Here is a 22,877-nt window from a genome sequence, read left to right as displayed (position 1 = left end):
AGGACAAGAAGCCGCCAGCAGCGGCTGCCCTGGTTCGCTGATTAAGGGGCTGTTTCCTCTGACCCTCATGGCTCGTTCCTCAGGACCCCCACCATCATGTGCACAGGTGAGGCGGGAAGGGCTGCCTCCTTTTCAATCAGACTGAATGCCAGGCATTGTACTGGGGGCTGGGACTATTAGGATGAGCAAGACGCAAACAGCCACTGCCTGCCCCACGGGGTCAGGTCCAGAGGGCTGTGTGAGGACTGAGGCCAGGCCTAGCCCCAGGGGTGTGAGGCAGAGCTGGGTATCACACGTCACTATACCTTCCTGTCTCCCACAGGAGGAGGTCCATCCCGGAAAGGTGTGGGCCCAGAGCCAGACTGGAGTCAGACCCTGGTGCCAGCACACCCGGCTACGGCCCTGGGCGAGCCCCTTCCCTCCTCTGTGCTTCCCTGTCCTCCTCTGGGACAGTGGCCCCTGGTTAGGTGGCTGGGAGGTTAAATGAGTTTCTAAAGTTGAAACTGCCACTGTCCAAAGCAATAGCCACTAACTACATGAGACTACTTAAGTGAAATTTAATTAAAAAGAAATAGAGCCCAGCCAGTGTGGCTCAGTGGTTGAGCATTGACCCAGGAACCAAGAGATCACTAGTTCAATTCCCGGTCAGGGCACATGCCTCAGTTTCAGGCTCGATCCCCAGCAGGGGGCTTGCAGAAGGCAGCCTATCGATGTTTCTCTCTCATTGATGATTCTCTCTATCCCTCTTCCTTCCTCTCTCTAAAAATCAGTAAAAACACCCTATATAATAAAAGGCTAATATGCAAATCGACCAAATGACAAAAGGACTGGTTGCTATGATGCCCACTGACCACCAGGGGCAGACGCAGGAGCGCAGCGCAGCCAGAAACCAGGCTCACGGCTGGCAAGCGCAGCGGCAGTGGTGGGAGGCTATCCCCCAAGGGCTCTCGGACTGCAGAATGCGAGAGGGTGCAGGCTGGTCTGAGGGACCGCCTCCCACCCCCCACCCAGTGCACAATTTTCGGCAACAGGCCTCTAGTATTTTAATATATAAGTAAAAATAAACATATATAGAATATGTCCTCAATTGCACCGGCCACATTTCAAGTGCTCGCCGCTGGCCGGTGGCTGTCACACTGCACATGGGGGTGGAAGATGTTCCTGTCACTGCAGTTCTGCTGGAAGGCGCTGCTTCAGACTGGCACGCTGGCACACTGGCACGCGCGCTCTACATGTGAGCTATCAGAGCACCCCCAGAGCCTGGCAAGACCTGGACACGGAGCAGGGGGTTAATAATTATTTATTTTTAAAAAATGACTAAATTCCCACTTTAAACCACACCCTCACGCACACTGCACACCAGATCTGCTTATTAACACCAGAGGTGCTGGCCCGCCCCGTCCCGGAGGGCAGGGCCTAGTAGAAACACTCCAGGTCCAGGTCGGAGTCTTGGTCTGTGTCCTCCTGGTTCTGAATCTGACTCTGCCTCCTGTACAGCCAGGCCACCTGAGGAGACAGGGCAGGCGGTGGTCAGAGCCAGGGCTGCCCTCCCTCCCCCCCAACCCCCCCTGCCCACCACTGCAGGTCAGCGCCCACCTCTCCAAGAAGCTGCTCGGGCCAGGCAAGCACACCCCTCCAAGGGCCTCACCTGGGCACTGGTGGTGGCCTCCTCCGGCGTCTTATCTTCACGGACGCGAACAAACCGAGGGAAGCGAAGGGAGATCCCCTTCTCACTGTCCACCTGGGGAGCGGGGTGATGATGGGGACCTCCTGTGGCCCAGCTCTCGGTCCTCGCTAACAATTCCCTACCGAAGTCTCCTGCACCTCTGGCCTGTTTCCCTGATCCATACAGTGGGGCTGAGCAATGGGTTGTTGTAAGGGTTAAATAAGGTAATAAGCCCTTGGGACCGTCCTGGCACGTGGCAGCGCTTAAGAAATGCCAGTTGTGACAGCTGTTTCTTAGGTGGTTGGCATTATTAGGGCTGAGACACAGAGCAGCGGACTCAGGGTGTGGATTCTGGAACCAAACTGTGGGGTCAAATCCCAGCTCCCCACTCCCAGTAGCCGTGAGACCCAGGGCCAGTCCCTCAGCTCCCGGGGCTCTACTTCCCCACCTGAGGGTGGGGCTGTTCAGTGTCCTGAGGATTAAATACGTGCACACAGGTGCCCTGCTGCTGGCACAGTGCCCACTGCCCAGGCTGCTCCCAACACTGGGTCCCGGGACCCTGACTTCATGAGTGAGAAGATTCAAAGAAGAAATGTGATCCCAAATACAGGCTCCGCCTTTGAATGGAAGCCCGCTTCTAATCAGAAAAGCGGCTTCTAGATGGAAAGATCCGAAGGAATCTCAAAGGAAGCACACTTAAATGCGAGACCCCCGTTTCTCCTGCAGGAGAAAGCAAGCTCAGAGCCCGCGCTGGGCACCGGCAGCGCCTCCGCAGCCCTGGCCCTCCAGCGCGTGGTGAGGACTGGACCACCAGTGAGAGAAGGAACTGGACAACCAGGTGGTGTGGGAATTAACTACAGTTAAGAAAGAAATGTAACGGGATGTGTCATAAGCTTTTACTTAAAAGAACTGTGTTTTCAAAAATTACTTAAGAGCTGAGTGTGAAACAGCAATTTCACTGTTTTCTTTCTACTCCTGGGCATTTCTCTTTAAAAAAAAAAGAAAAAAAGACTTTTGACCCTTTTATCTGACACCCAAATAAAATGCAAGCTGAAGGTTTCCCAATCCCCCCTGCCCCAGGAAGGGCGGACGTCTGCAGGGCCCCTCCTCACTCTCCCGTCTGGAATTCCTTTGGAGGGTCTACCCCAGGCGCATCACTCACCAGGCCGCGGGCAGCGGGGTAGATGGGCGAGAGGGAGAGGTCTGCGCATCTGACCTCCCACACGGTGCTGGGCTCCAGCCAGTGGTCCGGGGCCACGGCGCCGTCTGCCCGGACGTAGGAGCGAGGGGTGGGCAGCACCAGGGCCTGCAGGGAGCAGCAGGAGGTGGAAGAGGGGATCTCGGTCTCAGAATCAAGATCGAGGGTTGGAGGGTTGGGAAGTGAGGTAAATAGGGGAAGATAGAGACACAAACATTCCTTAAAGTACAAAGCCAAGAATGGGGGGTGGGGAGAAATGGGAGAAGGAATAAATGAAAGACAGAGACCCTTGGAGCTGAGACAAGAAAATAAGACTGACAGAGATAGAGAGAGGGGCAGAGACCCCGAGAGGTGGGGATAGAGACAGAGAGAGAGAGAGAGAGAGAGAGAGAGAGAGAGAGAGAACCAAAGAATGGACAGGAACCAAGTCACAGATACCAACACAAAAGACAGTCACACCCAAAACACATGTGACCATGACCGCAAACACTCCCACTTAGCAGGAGCTCAGCCAGCACCCTAAGGATCGACTCAGGGAACCCCGCAATAGCGCCCTGCCCCGAGACTGCCCCCCTGCTGCGGCCGAGGCACTGAGTTCGGGGAGATGGGGCCCCTGACTGGCGGCACTGGCTAGTGGCCGGCACAGCTGGGACTTGCACCCCCAAAGCTGGCTGCACTGCCCCCTGCTTGTGGCACCCGGAGCCCGAGCTCACCAGAGCCAAGAGCCCGCTCACCTGGAGGGTCTGGTGATACTCTTCCAGCTCCTCGTCGCTGAAGCCAGTTCCAAGCTGCGGGAAGGACAGGGCAGGTCAGCAGCCAACACTGCCTCCCTGCTCCGCTGAGGCCCCGAATCCGCACACCAGCACCCCCAGCCCGCTCCAGCCTAACCAGCACCCACAGAAACCACAGGGTGCTGAGCATCCAGCCAACCCCTCGCAGACCTGGGATGGAGAACAAATCTCAGGGCGATAGTCCCTGCTCCTTCTGCTCTGTCTCGCTGGCCCGGAAGTCACTCCCTTGGGCCCCTGACATCCCACCTGCCCCATAACTTGTGTCATGATCAACTGGAACACTACCAAGAGTTTTCTTTCACCCACCCCAACAGTCAAGGCTAAAAAATACTCCTTGATGCGGGAAAAAGAGCAAGAAGGACAACTTTAAACCCCTGATCTAAAATGTCAACAGAAAGCCCTTTGTACTGAGAGCCTTAAAATCTTCTCACTTTTGCCCGGACGGTGTGGCTCAGTGGTTGAGCATCAACCTATGAACCAGGCGGTCATGGTTTGATTCCCGGTCAGGGCACATGCCTGGGTTGCAGGGGACATGCAGGAGGCAGCCGATCAATGATGCTCTCATCACTGATGTTTCTATCTCTCGCTCCTTCTCCCTTCCTCTCTGAAATCAATAAAAATATTTTTAACATTTTTTTAATAAAAGTAAAATTTTTTCTCACTTTTGTCCCAGCAACATCTCTTGCAGAAAACTATTCTAATAAATTAAGTAAAATGGTGGCAGACTGGCAGCCACAGATACTTGTGAATTGTGAAGTCTCTTCTATAGACTATGAGTTAACGCATGCGCAGTGCTGACTTGTAAGAACAGGCAGCAGTGCAACAACTACCCCCCAACCGCAGGAGCTGGTTCGGGAAACTGGGGCCCAGCTGCTGCAAAACTGTCAGGGACGCACTCAAGTCATGCACGTGAAAGTCCTGAATGGCACGGAGAAACCTCCAACACTTCCCATCGCTATGACCCAGGCAAGGACAGCACTGAAATACAGTACTTCCAGGGCAAAAGCAGGAAAGAGGACTACTCGGAGAGAAGGATCACAATTTTGTAAAGATAAAGCGTTCCCTTCAATGTGACCAATGGTTGCCTCCAGGTACTGGGACTGTAGGTGATAGCTTACTCTCTTTCTGTGGCAAATGTGTACAGCTTTAAACTAAAGAAGAAAGAAACCTGCGTTTCCCAGGAGCCCTTGCAGAGGGGCTGGGCCAGGAGCAGAGCTCTGACCAATGCACCTTCCGCAGAAGCTGCTCACTGGCTGAGGCTGACTCAGGTGGCCCCATCTCTGTCCTGCAGCCACGCTGTGAAGCAGAGACTGAAGCACGTGGCAAACCCATTGCGGGGAAAGCAGCAGCCTGCGCCCCTCATGACACCGGAGAGCTGCCTGCCCCTTCCAGACTTTCCATTACACGAGAGAAAAAGAAACCCTTCTCTCACTTAGGCCTCATTGTCTAACTCAGTTCCTAACTGACACGGCTTCCTTGCATCTTTCTATACTTGCCTGTTTTTCTACACGAAGCAGGTGACTTTATAGGGATAGAAAAAGTAAATAAAAACTAGGAAAAACTGAGAGCCCCCGATCCAGCCCCCCGGCTGAGTGAAGCCCACCCCCTGTGCCCGCGCCAGCCCAGCCCAGCCCCGCACCTTGCAGATGGCCTGCAGCTCCTCGCTCTCCTCATCGTAGGAGGCCAGCAGGAAGCCCCCGTAACGGCCGGCCCGCTTGCCCCGGCCCAGGTAGGCGCCAATCACCACGAGGTCCAGGGTGTCACCCACACCGTCCAGGTAGTCCTTCTTCAGCTGGGAAGAGAGAGGGCAGGAGGTGAGGGGGAGAATCACGGAAGTGGTGGCTTGGGAGAGACTGGAGAGGAGTTTCCATAAAGAAGACCGAGCGTGGCCACTGAGAACGGACATGGAACGGGCATCTAGGCTGAAAGAGGATGGGAAAGAGGCGACTGCCACGGGAGGAGCAGGTGCGACGAAGGGGACAGGCAGGATGGAGAGACCTGGGATCATGCTGGATCCCCCTTTCCCTCAGTACGGAGACAGGTTCCACTCCCTCCTTCACACAGAGAACACTTATCCATTCGTTCCGGAAACACTAGTTAGTGCCCACTGCGAGCCGGGCAGGAGCTCGGCCTTAGGGATGCATAGAGGCTGTGTCCTAAGACAGGCAAGGTTCCTGCCCTCAGAGCTGCTTACAGTCTGTGGGGGGAGACAGACCACAGGCAACTCATAAAGGTGCAGGCCTGGCCAGCTCAACTCCAAACCCTCCCTGCTCCGGTCCTTTTGCCCCTCCCCATGTCCCTCTCCACCAAGCCTCCATCATTCCTACCAAACAACAGCCTCCCGCCTGTGTGCTCCTGCTTCTGCCCAGCACCCCACACCCGTCACCACCACGGACCAGCCAGAGAGCCTGTGCACAATGACAAGCAGATCATGTGCCTTCCTGCTCAGAACCTCTGCTGGCTCCCGAAACCCTAAGGAAGACCCAGTTTTCTTTTACCACAGTCCCCAGTGCGCTGTGCAATCTGGGGCCTGCTCTCCACCCTGACCCCACAGCCAAGTGCCTCGCCCCCTGTACACACTGAGCTCGTTCCGACCGCAGGGCCTTTGCACTTGCTGCTCTCCCTGCCTAGATGTCTGCTCTGATCTTCACGTGGCCGACCTTTCCTGTCTGTGTCTTGACCCAAATGTGGCCTCTAGAGAGGCTTTTTCCAATTGCCCTCGCTGCCCCTGAGCTGACTTCTTTCTTCACAGCGCTCATCACTCCCGGACTCTCTCCCTGTGCCCTGCTGACCGCCTCGCCCGACATGGAAGGCAGGCTCGGGGAGAAGAGAAACCTCATCTGGCTTTCCCGCTGCGGCCTCAGGGCACTGAGCTGGTGATTTCATTAACAAGGACTTGCAGCGGGGAGACCTGAGGCTGCAACGCAAGGCAAAGGGTTCAGGAAAAGGCTCCTGAGCTCAAACAGGGTGAAGTGTAGGACTTGAAGTCAACGTCCTGGTCGGGAAAGATCTCCGGGTCCAGGGCTCAGCGGGAAGGCTGGGGGGACAGTCACCTTGAGCCAGTTGTGCGATCTCTTGGCAATCTCGTAGGTGGCATCGACATCCAGGGTTTTCACCATCAGCCCCTCGCAGGAATCTGAGGAGACATAGTGCCGCCCTTGTGAAGCTGGGGCTCACAGCGGCCGGAGCAGGCAGGATTCGGGGCGAACAGTCCAGGGTGGGCCGGGATCACAACAGATTGCAGGCTGGCTACCGACCGCAGTGGGGAGGGGAGCGGCACCCGCACCTTTCACTGATTGCTCCAAGAATTCTGCGATCTGGTCCATGTCCTTGGTGTCCAGGGAGGTGGCAAAGACAAACTCGCCCTCCGTCTCCACAAAGTTCTCCCGGAGCAGCTGCCGGCGTCGGGAAAGGGGCTCACGTACCAGGGACTGAGGGGCAGTCGAGAGAAAAAGGGACGCCATTGTGGAAAGAAAGAGGAAAGTCCCCAAAACAGGGAGCACAAGTCACAGGAGCTAAGGAAAGCCTGGAGAGGGAGAGCCAGCCGACATGAGGGCTCTGAGAGTCTAGGTACAGGCTGGCCAGCGGCCAGGGGGCTGGAGACCATTCAGATCCCGGGGGCCCCAGGGAGCCACGGCCCTGCTGGAGCTTGAACTGTCTCTTGTAGCTAAGAAGATGGTTCCTTTTTTAACACCAGTTGAATCAAGGCAGAAAGAAACCTATGATCATTATGCTATAACACAGACATGCTCCTGAGAGGATATTTTCTATGTTAATGCACAGCCAGCAACCTCTTCCCATGAAGAACCAAATTCTACTATATTCTCAGCTCTGCAGGACACTCCCATCTTTGTCACAGCAGTTCAACTCTGCCCTTTTAGGACAGAAAGCAGCTGAATGTGCAATTATCTGCCCACCCTAGTAGGCACTGTGCTGGGAACTGTCTAATAGACACACAGTGTGACCACTTTTTAACTTTGGAATTTCTGGAGCCATGTAGCTCAGTTGGTTAGAGTGTTGTCCCAATGCACCAAGGTTTTGGGTTCAATCCCCAGTCAGAGCATATATAAGAACCAACCAGTGAATGCATAAATAAGTAGAACAACAAATCAATGTGGGTTTTTTCCTCTCTTCCCCGACCCCTCAAATCAATAAAAAAATATTTTTAAAGAAGTAGGGAAAATAGCAGCATAGGTAAACGCAGTACTCACCACCTCCCACAACCACATCGAAATTTACAACTAAAATACAGAACCACCATCATTCAGAACCACCTGAAATCTAGCTGAACGGAAGTCCTCCAACTAAGGAATTAAAGAAGAAGCACATCAAGACTGGTAGGAGGGGCAGAGATAGGGGGCAGAATCAAGGAACCAGCTGGTCCCATATCCACATGTGGTGGTTTAAAATTGGGAGGGCTATCTTGGCTGTGAAGGTTTCCCTGGGGAGCGAGGGGTCCCAGCCCACACCAGGCCCCCAGCCCAGAGTTCCAGTGCTGGAAAAAGTCCCCGCAACTTTGCGCTATAAAAACCAGCAGGGATTGTGGCTGAGTGACATGCTACGTGCGTCCCAGGTGTTCCTCTTAAAGGGCCCGCACACAGATTTACTCAGATCCTGTTCCTCTGATTCCAGCACTGGGACAGCAGCTTGGAAGGAACCTGGGACATTCAGGGTGGAACTAACTTGTCTGGTTTCAGGGCAAGAGGTGGAGGGGCAGCTTTCTCCCACAAAGAAGTGCTGGCAGAGGCCAGAGTTCCTTTGCTGAGCCCTCCCTGCCACAGAGCCGACAGGCAGGCACCATATCTGCATCTCCCCATCAGCATGGCTCACACTTTTCACCCTGCCCTGTGATTCCGTTTCCCTGCCCCTCCCTACTTGCAGGCTCATCAAGCAATTTCCAGTGGCTTTTCCATACAACTGGCCTCTCTTGCCTTATGCTTTGGACTTTCCTAAAATCTCTCAATTCAGCAGCATCTGGCATCAGCATGCCCTGTTTCACAGCTTGGCCTCTCCTGTGTACCTACAAGCTCAATACAAGAAGCAGCCATCTACAGACTGCTTTGTAGCTCATGCAGGGTGGCCCTGGGCAGGGCACGGGCAGAGGCTGACCTTACACCTCCCGGGAGGCCCCAGGGCCAGTGCACCCAATAGTCAACTTCAGACCATGCTGGATTACAACCCTACCACCTCCACAAGTGACACACTCAAGGGGCGGACTTGGTGAGCACCAAAGCCATGTCACAAATGAAAAAAACAGAGAAATCTCCAGAAAAAGAACTAAATGAAATGAAAGCAAGAAAAATATCAGATACAGAGTTCAAAACAATGGTTATAAGGGAGCTCAAGGAACTTAGTGAGAACATCAACAACATAAAAAAAGACAAGTCCGAAAGGAAGCATGTAATAACTGAAATAAAGAATAATTTACAGGGGATCAACAGCAGAATAGAGGACACTGAGTAACAAATCAAGAATTTGGAATACAGAGGAAACCAAGATGGCGGCATAAGGTATACACCTGTACGTGCTGCCTCTCACAACCACACCAAAACTACAACTGAAAGACAAAACGTCTATCACCCAGAACCACAGGAAAGCTGGATGAGTAGAAGTTCTACAACTAGAAGGAAAGAGAAAAGAGCATTGAGACGTGCACAAGCGCGGAAAAGCTGAGGTACGGAGGCACACGAATCGGGCTGGCGGCTGGTGACCAAGTGCGCTGTTTTTTTCAACCCGAAGGGAGACACAAGCTCCCGATTACTCTGAACTCCAGTTTCCGGCGAGACTCTGTGGACCCAGACTCCTACGGGGAGAAGCTGGACTGTCTGCCATCAGGTTGGAAAGTGAGGGTGGCTTTCTTGCAGAGGTGCACGCAGGAATCATTGTTTACTGCGCTGGGGCACGGGACACGGGGACGCAGAAACTTGGAGACACAGAGACGCCTGACTGGCAGCCATCGCTGTTTGCCACGCCCTAGCCTAGTGATTCCCTGAGACCCTGCCCCGCACAACCTACAAACCCACCCAAGCTCTGTGCAGCGGCTTTTGCATATAAATGGCCTGCCCTATCACAGCTTAACCTAACAAACTGAAGCTCTGGTCAGACAGTTCCAAAACCTCCAAACCCCAAGCAAAGAGGAAAAATCTGCAGATCTCGCTGTAGCTCCTGCTGGGTGGCCTCAGATAGTAGCTGACCTGCACCCCATTGGAGATCCAGAAGCCAGTGTACCTAGTGGATGTGAGACGACACCAGATTTCAACTCCTCACATCCGTAAGTGACACATTCAAGAGGCAGACTCAGTGAGCACCAAAGCCCCACTGAAACAAGTCCTGCTCCATAAGGGTGTCTCCAGCACAGCAGTTCTTCCATTATAGACACAGCGGGTCCTCACAGCCAATTGGCCTGGAGGTCAATTCCTCCCATTGTACCAACAGCAATCAAGGCTTAACTACAACAAGACGGTGCACCAGGAGTGTCCACCACAGGTGATAGAAGAGGCTGAACCACTGGGCCCTATAGGTCACCTACCACAGAAAACCACCCCATCAACACAGGGAAGCAGCCAAAATGCAGAGACAAAGAAACATGTCACGAATGAAAGAAATGGAGGAAAGCAAACTACCGGACATAGAGTTCAAAACCACATTTATAAGGTTACTCAAGCATCTTCTAAAAACCTCTGAAGAATGCCAAAAAAATGGAAAAGGACCAGTCAGAAATTAAGCATACACTGTCTGAAATAAAGAATATACAGAAATTCAACAGTAGACCAAAGGACCACAAGAATCAAACCAAAGATTTGAAATATGAGGAAACAAAAAACACCCAACCAGAAAAACAAAAAGAAAAAAGAATCCAAAAATATGAAGATAGTGTAAGGAGCCTCTGGGACAACTTTAAGAATAGCAACATCTGAATTATTGGGGTGCCAGAAGAAGAGAGAGAGCAAAATATTGAAAACCTGTTAGGATAAATAATGACAGAAAACTTTCCCTACCTGATGAAAGAAATAGACTTACAAGTCCAGGAAGCACAGAGAACCCCAAACAAGAGAAATCCAAAGAGGACCACACCAAGATACATCATAATTAAAATGCCAAGGGCTGCCGAAACCGGTTTGGCTCAGTGGATAGAGCATCGGCCTGCGGACTGAAGGGTCCCGGGTTCAATTCCGGTCAAGGGCATGTACCTTGGTTGCGGGCACATCCCCAGTGGGAGGTGTGCAGGAGGCAGCTGATTGATATTTCTCTCTCATCGATGTTTCTAGCTCTCTATCCCTCTCCCTTCCTCTCTGTAAAATATCAAAAAAATAAATTTAAAAAATGCCAAGGGCAAAAGACAAAGAGAGAATCTTGAAAGCAGCAAGAGAAAAACAGTTAGTTACCTACAAGGGAGTACCCATATGATTGTCAGCTGATTTCTCAACAGAAACTATGCAGGCCAGACGGGAGTGGCAAGAAATATTCAAAGTGATGAATAGCAAGAACCTACAACCAAGATTACTCTACCCTGCAAAGCTATCATTCAGAATTGAAGGTCAGATAAAGAGCTTCACAGATAAGAAAAAGCTTAACCTGTACCTACCCTGGGGCAGTGGTTCTCAAACTTCTCAGTTTCAGAATCCCTTCACAGTCTTGAAATTTATTGAGAACTCATTCCAAAGAACTTCTGTGTATGTGGGTTACATCTCTCAATATTTACTATATGGTATTAATACAATATTAGTTATATCACATATTTATATTCATCACATTAAAAGTGAGGATCTCGCCAGCTGGTGTGGCTCAGTGGTTGAGTGTCGACCCATGAACAACCAAGAGGTCACAGGTTCAATTTCTCAGCACATGCCCAGGTTGCAGGCTGGATCCCCAGTAGGGTGTGGAGGATGCACCCAATTGATGTTTCTATCTATCCCTCTCCCTTCCTCTCTCTCTAAAAAAATAAATGAATAAATGAATAAATGAATAAATGAATAAATAAATAAATAAAAACATATTTTAAAAATAATAATAAATGATGATGCTTGGCCAGCGTGGCACAGTGGTTGAGTATCAACCTATGAACCAGGAGATCACAGTTCGATTCATTGATGTTTCTATCTCTCTCCCCCTCTCCTTACCTCTCTGAAATCAATAAAAATAAAATTTAAAATAATAATAAATCTTACCTAATAATAGACAAACATGTAAATTTACCGTACCTCCGCTATGCCCACAGCCAATCAGAGTGAGTATGCAAATTATAAGACCAAAGATGGCGGCCGCCCAGCTACTCCAGGCGCAGAGTGGCCAGGCGGGGCAGGACGCCTGCTATGAGAGGGAGGGCGGGGCAAAGGGATCTACAGGAGCGGAGTGCCACAGAGAAGATAAAACTGCAGACTCCAGAGTCTGCAGCAAAGATGAAGAAGGCAGACTCCGGCTGCTGTCTGCAGCAAAGCAGTAAAGACGAAGATGGCAGACTCCAGATGGAGTCTGCAGCGAAGATGAAGATGGCAGACTCTGGCCTGAGTCTGCAGCAAAGACGAAGAAGGCAGTCTCTGGCCGGAGTGAAGGCCTGGGTTCTGGGTGCCGGAGGAAAACCGGTGCTGGAAGCCAAGGGAAGGAAGGCCTATTGCACGAATCTCTTCATGCAACGGGCCTCTAGTAAATATATAATAAAAGTGATGATCTCAAAAACATTGGCTTAGCCGAAACCGGTTTGGCTCAGTGGATAGAGTGTCAGCCTGCGGACTGAAAGGTCCCAGGTTCGATTCCGGTCAAGGTCATGTACCTTGGTTGCGGGCACATCCCCAGTGGGGGTTGTGCAGGAGGCAGCTGATCGATGTTTCTCTCTCATCGATGTTTCTAACTCTCTGTCCCTCTCCCTTCCTCTCTGTAAAATATCAATAAAATATATATTAAAAAAAAACAAAACATTGGCTTAACATGGGCTGGATCCTCACATCTGCTTCAGGCAGCCACACTACATGGAGAAAATCTGCCTCACTGATGTGCAGTTGGTTAGGGAGGGCCTCCCAGACCCCTGAAGGGTCCTGGGGACCCACGCAACTCCTTGGACCATGGAGCACTACTGCCCAGGAGTGGCCTCCCAACTCAGTGACGTGACAGACTGAGAAGTGAAACTCGGACCGCTGGCTCCCAAGCTCACCCCTCGGCTGCCCGGGAAGTGAAGCCGGAACTCACCTCTCCATTGAGGTAGATGAGATCGAAGGCGTACAAACACACCTGCACCTGGATCTCCGCTGCATCCACCTCCTGGGTTGGGGCAGAAGAGAGCAGGGGTGGGGAAAGGTGAGTCAGGCCTGACTGGGTCCCCTCCCATCCTGCCTGAGGCAGACACTGCTGTCACCTACCACTCTCCCCTGCTCCCACCTAACAGGCCACAGAGCTGGGAAGGTGGCAATGCTGCCAGCCCCGACACCGAATTGTGATGGCTCTCAGCTGATCCCAACCTCTCTCCCCTTTGTCAGGCATTTGTTCTCTCGGCCTCCCTTGCAGCTAATGGTGGTGACATGACACAATGCTGGCCAATGAGAATAAAGAAGTTTGCTGGGATGTAGGCTGTGGAGACTCCTGGAACAGACCTTCTTTCATAATAAAACACAGAGATGTAGGAAAATAGCTCTTCCTGCTTTCTATTTGGCCTGCTGGGATGAGAATGCAATGGCTGGAGTTGTGGCAGCCATGTTGCACAGGCTGAGACCTGCATCCTGACAAACACTCTGACCCTCTGGGGACTAGGCAGGACTGGGAGGAAGATGAGGGAGCATGGGACCATGGCAGGCAGTGAAGGGGGGCTGAGGCTACCTTGCGTTTGCGGGTGGTGAGCACTTGGAATGGCTGTATCTGCTTCTTCTCCCGGTCCCAAGCCACGGCTTCTGTGTCCAGGATGAAAGATGTGACTGACGGGAGTTTAATCTGAAAGTAGAAGGGGAAACCCAGGGCTGGTGAGAGTTGGAGGACAAAGCCAAAAGGCAGACTCAGGCCGAAACCGGTTTGGCTCAGTGGATAGAGCGTCGGCCTGCGGACTGAAGGGTCCCGGGTTCGATTCCGGTCAAGGGCATGTACCTTGGTTGCGGGCACATCCCCAGTGGGAGGTGTGCAGGAGGCAGCTGATCGATGTTTCTCTCTCATCGATGTTTCTAGCTCTCTATCCCTCTCCCTTCCTCTCTCTGTAAAATATCAATAAAATATATTTAAAAAAAAAAAAAAAAAAAAAAGGCAGACTCAGGCAAACAAATGTCCTTTTCCTGCTGCAGCTCTCAAGGTCCACTGACAAGTTGAAACCAAACTCAGAGAGACGCATGGACACAGACCCAGTATCCCGGGCTGCACCGAGCTGGCCTGGGCCAACCCCGGCTCTTTGCAGCAGTAACTACAGCCCCTGCCGGAGGGAAGAGAGAGAAGAGGGGTAGCAGACACCCACCTTGGGGATGCGGCTGATGATGTCAGGGTACTTTCCGGTATTGTCTTCCTGATTCCTGCTGAAGATCTTCACCTCCCCGCCTTCCAGAAAATGGATCTTTGACAGTGGGGGAGGGGAGGAAGTCAGAGCCCAGTCCACCCCAGGAAGCCCCTCCTTTCTCTTCTGACCCCACTTTACTGGTGGAAGCTCTGAAGGAGGACTGGTTCAGAGACCTGAGCAAATCATCTCCTTTCGAACAGCATCTCCCACCCTCGTCCTTCTCATCATCCCAGTCCCGCCCCTCTCTGTCCGCACAAGGGTCTTTCTATGTGATTTGTCTGGATGTTATGCTGTGACTGTTATCCTGGGTTTTACTGTTAATGTATTTACTGCAGTGGTTCTCAACCTTTCTAATGCCACGACCCTTTAATACAGTTCCTCATGTTGTGTCGCGACCCACAGGTTGAGAACCGCTGCTGTAGAGCCTAAGACCATTGGAAAACACAGATATTTACATTACGATTCATAACAGTAGCAAAATTAGTTATGAAGCAGCAACGAAAATAATTTTATGGTTGGGGGTCACCACAACATGAGGAACTGTATTAAAGGGTCGCGGCATTAGAAAGGTTAAGAACCACTGACTGTAATACAGCCTGGTTACAGTGCTCAAGCAGAGCTACATCGATGCCATTTTATACGTATATTATCGCAAGAAATAGTTGTGTGGGGTGTAACAAATATATGACTTAAAACATGTATGTCTATGTATTTTAAATCACTGTCACTTTTTTAAGTCATTTTGTTTCTTTTTTTTTCCCTCTGTGTTTTGAAGACCCATCTGTGACACGTGCCCAGCCATCCCCAGGCGATGAACAGAAAATCTACATGAGCACCCTTAGAGATCTCACAGGACGTCTCCAGCCCTGGGTCACAGGACACACGCCTGTGTAACTGCATCGATACAATGAGCACACCCACCAGCAGGGCCCAAGCACAGCTGACACTTCTTGAGCTCCCACTGCTGTGGGTCAGGAATTTTGACAACTTTACCAAATAAAATCAATTTTCAAATCAGCCAGTGAGGGGGTGGTTATTGCACCCATTGCACAGCGGTGGGAACTAAGCCTGAGAGGCGTGCAGGGCAGACAGGCAGTCCGCAGAGGCCGGGTCTGAGCTGGGGTCTGACTGCCCCCACACTCCTGCTCTCTGGCCCTGTCCATTCTGCTGAAGGGATGCATCAACCCCCCATACCTGTGCCCTCTGCCCATCGTATTTGTACTCGCAGGTGAAAGCTGCCTCATCAAAGCGTTTCAGGACCTCGCTGACACCCCGGGTGGGGTGGGCCAACATTGGTTTCAGGGGGACCCCTGGGAGGGGAGGAGAGGGAGAGTTAGGGAAGAAGGGCAGAGGGACCACTAACTGTGCGACTGCTAACTGCACACAAGCGATGTGTGTAGGTGTGTAGGGTCTGGGTCACACCCTCACAGAAATCTGGCTGTCCCCTCTCTTTCCATATCTAGAATAGAGACGTCAGCCATCTGTGATTACGTGCATTAGGGTGACAATCTTGGGATGACAGGGTAGCAAGAGAAGAAACCTGGGTCCCTGGGTGATCCCAGAGCATAGCCGAATGCCCTCCCTGGCCGCTGCCTTCCTCTGGACTCGGGTGTGAGAGATTCTGTCCAGCCTGACCCACTGCCCTTAGGGAATCCTGGCGACAGCAGCCTCATACCCGACCTAGCACAGAGCGAGCGCCAGGGGGAAGGAATGGGTCTGGGCCCCAGGGAACAACACTCGACCCTGGGGACAAAGATTCTGCGGGTTCTTAGAGAAGTGCCTGGGAGGGGTGCCCTCACAGCCCCCCTGGAAGGCAGAAGCCAAGGCCAAGAGGAGGGAGAGGAGCCTGAAGGAGGGGCAGCCCCAGCTCCCACCCCTGAGCCAGCGGTGCACAGGGTGAGGCTGTGGTCAGACCTTCAAGGACCCGGGTAGCTTGTACCTGGACTCAGCTTGCAGTGCTCCGGGAGCCCTTCCAGGCCATGCTCCAGCAACACGGGGACGATCCGGTCCAGGTCGGGCACCTGGCTGGGGTGGGGGCAGGAGAACAAGGTGGGAGGTGTCCTTCCAGAGCTCAAAAGTCAGGCAGCCTAGAAGCTCTGCTCTCTGGCTGCAAGATACACCTCTGCATGCGTGTCCCCTGGTCGGCTCCCACCTCTCCCCGAGTCCTCTGTCCCCTGGTCCCTGGTCGGCTCCCACCTCTCCCCGAGTCCTCTGTCCCCTGGTCCCTGGTCGGCTCCCACCTCTCCCCGAGTCCTCTGTCCCCTGGTCCCTGGTCGGCTCCCACCTCTCCCCGAGTCCTCTGTCCCCTGGTCCCAGGTCGGCCCCCACCTCTCCCTGAGTCCTCTGTCCCATGGTCGGCTCCCACCTCTCCGAGTCTCCTGTCCTCTGATCCCTGGTCGGCCCCCACCTCTCCCCGAGTCCTCTGTCCCCTGGTCCCTGGTCGGCCCCCACTCTCCCTGACTCCTCGTCACTCTGCCTCTGCTATCTGCCCCCGTCCTCCCTGTGTCACTACACATCACTCTGACTCTATGTCCCTTAGTCTGAGCTGCCTTCAGCCCCTATCTGTCATCTTAAAGACACGATAGAAGCACTCAAGGATGTTAAAAGCAAAACAAAACACAGTATTTCTTCCAGGCCAGGCTCTACCTCCCAGAGGTGCTCATTTGCTGGTTGAGGGGACGGGGAGAGTGAGAGCACGTCTGTAATCCCCTGCGCAGGCAGACCTGAGACCCCTGCCCGGCCTGGGGGCTCTGAAGGGCTACTCACTACCCTGTGCCCAGCACCCTGTGGTCCTGGCCCAGAGCAGGTGCCCCGTGGGCATGCGTGGAATTGCTCATCAGCCCTCCTGCCGCTGACACTCTCTGGGCTGTCACCGTCTCGCTGTGGAGGCTGCAGGCCCGGTCCCTCCACATGGCTCTCCCTGGAGCCCTCTGTCACGCCGCACATATCTGACCCCTCTCTGGGCATCAGTCCCCAGCGGCTCCCAGATTCCCGGCCCCGGGTCTCACCAGAACGTCTGCTTCAGGATCATGCCTTGCTCCTCCAGCCACGTCTTTCTGGCCTCTGCTGTCTTGCCCTTCCCAGCATCCACCACAGCCGGGGGGAATTCTAAGACAAGAGCCAACAGAAGAGGCTTTGGGATGGCCCAAACCCCTCAGCTACCCCAGGGTCCACAGTGGGTGGGTGCTCTAGACAAGGAATGGAAACGGGTGCCAGGGACACTTTCCTCAGGGAAGGCATCTGGAGTGGCAGCAGGAGGCAGAACCACTGGGGAGGGGTGTGTGGGCTTCAGAGAAGGGACGCCCAGGTTAACTCAAGGGGTGGGCACAGGACCACATGGGGGCTCACCTTGGCCTGGAGGCGTGAGGCTCACGGCCTGGGCGAGGGCGGCCAGCACCGATTGCTCTGCCAGCCCAAGGCGCAGCCGTCCACTCAGGGCTCTGGGAGAGAGAGCAGGTGAGGGGCAGTGGACTTGCCCACTCCTATCCAATCCTGCACTCTGTATCTTCCTCTGCTCCCCCACCTTCACCCTTTGTAGACCCTCTCCTCAAAACAACCTTCAGAGCCAGAAAGTGCCCAAACATCACACAGCCCCACTTAAAAATGAGGAAACCGAGGCCAGTAACCATCACCACTGGCATTTTCCTGGGGGCAGAACCATGTGCCTCGCAGGTGTCTATGCCTTTCATCTCATCTGAGAAAGTGGTGAGGCTTGGGTAAGGTCAGCTGCCACCTCTTGGGGAGGGGGAGGCGGGGCAAAGCCAGCCTGGAACCAGAACAGAGCCTGCCTCAGTTGTGCCCAAGAGTGTGATGGGCAAGGACCTGTCACGGGCACAGGCTTGACCTGAGCCAGTGACTTGGAGCATGAGGCTTACCCTCCCTGTGCCTCCACCTCCCCTCTGTAAACTGGGTGAGGAAACTGCCTGCCTCGCAGAGCTGCAGGAGGCACTGACGGGATGAAGCATGGGGCCCAGGACAGGGCACCCAAGAAATGCTCCAGGATGTCAATGGTGTTTCACTGTCACAGCAACCACGTGGCCCCCACGCTCACTGCCAGGCTCAGGCCAAGGCAGACATCACTAATCAATCATGGCACTCTTCACCCACGAGCCCCCGATTCTTCTCCTGGCAGGACTCCCAAGGAGGAGCTGGCCCCTGAAGGAGACCTGTGTCCCCATTCCCACAGGGCTGGCTCCTCGCGCAGTGCATGTTGCTCTCATCTTAGGGGCTCCAGGCACCGGCAGGGGTCCCAACTGCCCGTCCCTCCTGCCTCCACCTCTCCCGCCTCACAGCCACACACTCACCTGGTGATGTATCGGGCTTCTGAGTGGCGGCAGGCCACAAAGAGGCCTTTAATGATGTCCATCTTCCTGGCTGTGGACTGAAGAGGTGGGGGCAGAGCAGTCAGGCCCAGGGTGAAGGGAGAGGACCACACCTCCTCCCAGCCATCCAACTGCCTAGAGCAGGGGTCCTCAAACTTTTTAAACAGGGGGCCAGTTCACTGTCCCTCAGACCGTTGGAGGGCCGGACTATAGTTTAAAAAAAAAAAACTATGAACAAATTCCTATGCGCACTGTGGGCCCGGGACGAGTCGGCTGTTAAGCAGGACAGGCAGCGGCACCCGGTGGGCCAGATAAATGTCCTCGGCGGGCCGCATGTGGCCCACGGGCCGTAGTTTGAGGACCCCTGGCCTAGAGAGACGCCGCCCTCAGAGCAACTGCCCCCTCACTGCACCCACCTTCCCGCTCCCCCAGCCCCATGCTCAGTAGAAAGGGCCCACTCTCCTTGCCTCCCTAGCTTTGTTCAGCAAATAATTACTGAGTCTTGCCACACAACTGGCATTAGGTCAGGTGCCAGGATCTCAAGATGAGGTTCCCACAGCCTTGAGCGGGGAGAAGGGAGCTCTGCACCCCTCACGGAACTGACGCGATCCAGCCCCGAAGAGTCTAACCAGCCGCCCCCATGCCACAGGCATGGCACTGGGTCCCCAAGGGGAAGAGCACAGGGTTGGGGGTCCTGGGGCGAGCGGCCCTGCCCCACTCACAGTGCTGCCAGTGAGCCGGGCGATGTCTCGGAATTTGGCGATGACACCGGAGGCGGTGAGGGCGGGCGGGGGCAGCATGAGTCTTTGGGTGCTGCGGCTGTTCTCGGCCACCAGCCCCACGTCGCCCGTCTCGGCTGCCTCAGCCCGCACCAACTCCAGCTGCCGACCTTGTGGGGCAGAGTGTGAGGAGCAGGGTGAGGCCCTTGGCTGCATGTCGACTTTCTCTGGCATTTTCTCCAGCTACATGTGCTCGTGGCAAGCCCCCAACTTCCCCATTTCTAGTGCCCACCCACTTCTTGAAATGGCTCCTCCATCATCTGTCTCCATTACATCAGGTGTGAGAGGCCTATCAGACATCCACATGGAGTACGGTAAGCAGCTGGATGAACCCGTCTACACTAGGGTAGTGGTAGTGTAAGTGTGTACATAGGATTCAAAGCCATGGGGTAGGATGAGATTACCAGGGGGCGAGCATAGGCAGAAGAGGCCAAAGGACCCTTTGCCTGTCCCCTAGTTGACCGTGAATACCATCCAACAGTGTCCAAAAGGCCTTTGCTTTTTCTTTTGTTACCCTTCTTTTTTTTTTTTTTTTTACTAATTTTAGAGAGAGAAAGGGAGAGAGAGAGAAACATCGATGTGTTGCTCCACTTATATATGCATTCCTTGGTTGATTCTTGTATGTGTCCTGACTGGGGATCGAACCGCAACCTTGCTGTATCGGGATGACACTCTAACCAACTGGGCTTCCCGGCCAGGGCCACGCTGAACTTTTTGAAGTCACCAATTTAAACACACAGATGTGTCTTGGCCTCACTCACTGCCCAGACTGGGCCCATGGGCACCCCTCGCTGTAAGAGCAGGGGGCTGGGAAGTGGAGACATGAGTTACCACACAGCTGTGACCAGCAGTTCTCACTCCATCAGAGCCAACCATCCCTTTCCTCACAGTGCAGAGGCTGGGAGCAGGCAACTGCGAGGCTGGAGTCGCTGCCCAGCAGTGCCACAGCCTGAGCCCACTGCCCTCTGTGCTCCGTCCTTGGCGCCTTACTGCTAAGGTACTACTGCTAAGGTCTCTCTTTTCTATGCTGAAAAGAAACGCAGAGCCGATGCCCTACTGACACGTCATTTCAATACGACCATGACTCTGACACACACAGGGAATGGGGGGAAAGCAGCTCATAAGGAAACATGCACTTCTGTCTTGGGCTGCCTGGCTACGGCGCTGCAAGGCATGAGGAGACAAGACGAAGTGGTCGGGCCTCGGGCCCGTACGTGGAATCGCACAGAAGGGGCAGCGACAAGTGTGACCCTCCTGCTGCGTGTGATGACAGCATTTCCAAAATGCTGCCCGACTCTCACAAACCTGTGGCTGGGCAGGCGTCAGGGCCACAAGATGCTCGCGAGTGGGTGCTGATGTGCTAAGGACATGGCTCCCCACTTCTCGGTGGCCCACAGACACAGGCCCAAGCTGAAATGACGCACTTCCCCTGAACATGTCCGCCTCACCAGTACCCTGTCCTAGTGGCGGTTCCGTCATCCTCCAAGTCAAGCAAGTTCCCTGACCCCCAGAGCCCGCAGGTCCCCCCTGGCCTGTCTCTCTCCACTCCACCCTCTCCTCTGCTCCCTGCAGGCCTGGCCCCAGCTCCTCCTCCCCCTGGACCTTCGCCCCAGCCTCCTCCCCGGACTCCCAGCTTCCTGTCCGTCCTCCACACGGGCTCAGAACTGCCCCTGCCCCTTGCCAGCTCACAATCCTTCTGTGGCTCCCAATTCCCTCACAATAAACACCAACCCCTGGACGCCCTGGCAGGCAAGTCCGCCCCCACACACGCCGCTAGCCTCTCCATAAACACAGGCTCAGCCCCTGCAGGCTGCCAGCTCCACACACCCCTTTCCTTCCTCATCCCTGGGCCCCTCCTGGCTCTACTGCTCGGTCCTTTAGGAGCTTCACTACCTGCCTAAGCCCAATCCCCAGGCCCTGCCACCAAATCATGCGCTCTTTGCCTGCAGCATCTTTCCCCAGCCGTTCCTCTCCATCCCAGGCCCGTCGCACCGCGGACCCAGGTCTCCCTCACCTGAACCGTCCCTGCCCAGCAGTGCCACAGCCTGAGCCCACTGCCCTCTGTGCTCCGTCCTTGGCGCCTTACTGCTAAGGTACCTTACTGCTAAGGTCTCTCTTTTCTATGCTGAAAAGAAACGCAGAGCCGACGCCCTACTGACACGTCATTTCAATACAACTCTGACTCTAACACACACAAGGAATTGGCCCCTCACACCCTGCCAATCTGTCCCACCAGGTCTTCTTCACTCACTGCCTTCTGAGTCCCTCTCCATCACCTCAGACCCGCCCGGCCTCTCTGCCTTCTCCAAGCTCCCTCCTGCAGAACGTCCACCACAGCCCCTCCTCACCTGTGGCCTGGGCCACCGCCTTGAGAAGGACACCATCCCCAACGCCGAGCTCCAGGCCCTGCTGGGGCGGCCCGAGGCAGTTGAGGCTGAGGTAGAGGATGGGGAGGAGGTCTGGAGGTGACAGGGCCACCACGGAGCGAAGCAAGTTGCTCAGCGTCTCCACCATGCGGAGCCTGGAGAAGGGAGGGACTGCCAGGCAAGGGACAGAGCCAGAGGGCACCCACCCCGCCCGGCTGGCCTGATTCCTTACCGAGCAGAAACCTCCTCAATCTTCTCAAACGTCCGGGCCACAGCCAGATAAGGGACCCTGGGAAGGGAAAGGAGACACAAGAGCAGCATGTAAACCCATGCTGTCCTCCACCCACCTGCCTCCCTGAGGACGGCCTTGCTATACCCAAATGCATGCCCACCCCTAATCCCGCCTGCTCCCCGAGGTTTCCTCTCTGTCCCCTTCAATGCTGCTGTGTCCCCAAAACACAGAGGAGACCCTTGACAGTGTCCTGCGACTGGTCTCCTGAGAGGCCCCCGCAGCGACAAGAACTGGAGTACGGCAGGGCGGGCAGGACAAAGCCTCACTTCTGGCCCTGCGTCCAGCATGCATCCTGGATGGGATGGTAGTTTTTCTTGGCAGGGTTGTAGCTGGATGGGTCCAGGGGGCTGCGGAGGCAAAAGGGAGATTAGATAAGATAGATGGCTGGGTGGAAGAGAAGCCGCTCCTCCAACTAACATTTACTGAGCACCTACCATGGCCAGGCACTGTTCTAGGCACAGAAGTAAATGAAAATAAAGTTCGCTAACCTGGAGCTCACGTCCGAGTGGGAGAGTCTGGGGGAGAAAATATATAAACAAATAATCTTAGATATTAAAAAATATTTCAGCAAACAAAATAAAACCAAGTAGAGGGAGAAAGCGGGTTGATAGATGCTACTTCAGAGGGTGGTTGGGGAAGGCCTGAGCGCATACATCTGAGCAGAATGACGCGAAGGGTGAGCAGAGTGTTTATCAGGGAAACGAGCATCCCAGGCAGGGGAACAGCAAATGCAAAGGCCCTGAGGTAGAGACACGCTCAACATGTTTGAGGAACAGAAAAGGGGTCAGAGTGGTTACAGTGGAGCATGGTTTTTGGAGTCCACTCTACAAGACCTCTGGGCTTCTCACCAGCCTTCCCTCGCTCACTCCAGTGGACAACACGAGGGTGAGGTCACTGGGCGCCACGAAGTGCCAGGCACGGTGCTAAGAGCACACAGCTGCTGGCAAGCAGTCCTGCAGGTGCGGGCTCGTCTGCATTTCCTAGACCAGGACACTGGG

At 54.2% G+C, this 22,877-nt stretch overlaps 1 protein-coding gene across 3 annotated transcripts in view; it reads right to left on the bottom strand.

Annotated features, from left to right (window-relative positions):
- Positions 1–1,282: 1,282 nt before the first annotated feature.
- The window catches only part of LIG1 (DNA ligase 1), a 36,910-nt gene continuing 15,315 nt past the window's right edge, over positions 1,283–22,877 (bottom strand). The window contains exons 10-29 of one of the 3 annotated variants that reach the window (XM_080645566.1): positions 22,368–22,394; positions 22,146–22,226; positions 21,820–21,876; positions 21,570–21,742; positions 19,165–19,331; positions 18,425–18,501; positions 17,469–17,560; positions 17,129–17,228; positions 16,060–16,145; positions 15,315–15,430; positions 14,082–14,177; positions 13,463–13,573; positions 12,839–12,910; positions 6,942–7,086; positions 6,709–6,791; positions 5,295–5,447; positions 3,599–3,652; positions 2,829–2,972; positions 1,649–1,741; positions 1,283–1,506 (exon numbers count right to left, since the gene is read on the bottom strand). In XM_080645566.1, coding sequence (XP_080501692.1) covers positions 1,417–1,506; positions 1,649–1,741; positions 2,829–2,972; positions 3,599–3,652; positions 5,295–5,447; positions 6,709–6,791; positions 6,942–7,086; positions 12,839–12,910; positions 13,463–13,573; positions 14,082–14,177; positions 15,315–15,430; positions 16,060–16,145; positions 17,129–17,228; positions 17,469–17,560; positions 18,425–18,501; positions 19,165–19,331; positions 21,570–21,742; positions 21,820–21,876; positions 22,146–22,226; positions 22,368–22,394 — 2,017 coding nt within the window. In that variant the 3' untranslated portion in view covers positions 1,283–1,416. The remainder of the gene's footprint in view (positions 1,507–1,648; positions 1,742–2,828; positions 2,973–3,598; positions 3,653–5,294; positions 5,448–6,708; positions 6,792–6,941; positions 7,087–12,838; positions 12,911–13,462; positions 13,574–14,081; positions 14,178–15,314; positions 15,431–16,059; positions 16,146–17,128; positions 17,229–17,468; positions 17,561–18,424; positions 18,502–19,164; positions 19,332–21,569; positions 21,743–21,819; positions 21,877–22,145; positions 22,227–22,367; positions 22,395–22,877) is intronic. The other 2 variants (XM_080645565.1, XM_080645567.1) reach the window with 2 other exon arrangements.

Source organism: Plecotus auritus (genome assembly GCF_963455305.1).
Source record: "Plecotus auritus genome assembly, chromosome: 10".
NCBI classification, from domain to species: Eukaryota; Metazoa; Chordata; class Mammalia; order Chiroptera; family Vespertilionidae; genus Plecotus; species Plecotus auritus.
Note: the sequence above shows the minus strand (reverse complement) of the source record. Positions and strands in the feature narration are given on the sequence as shown.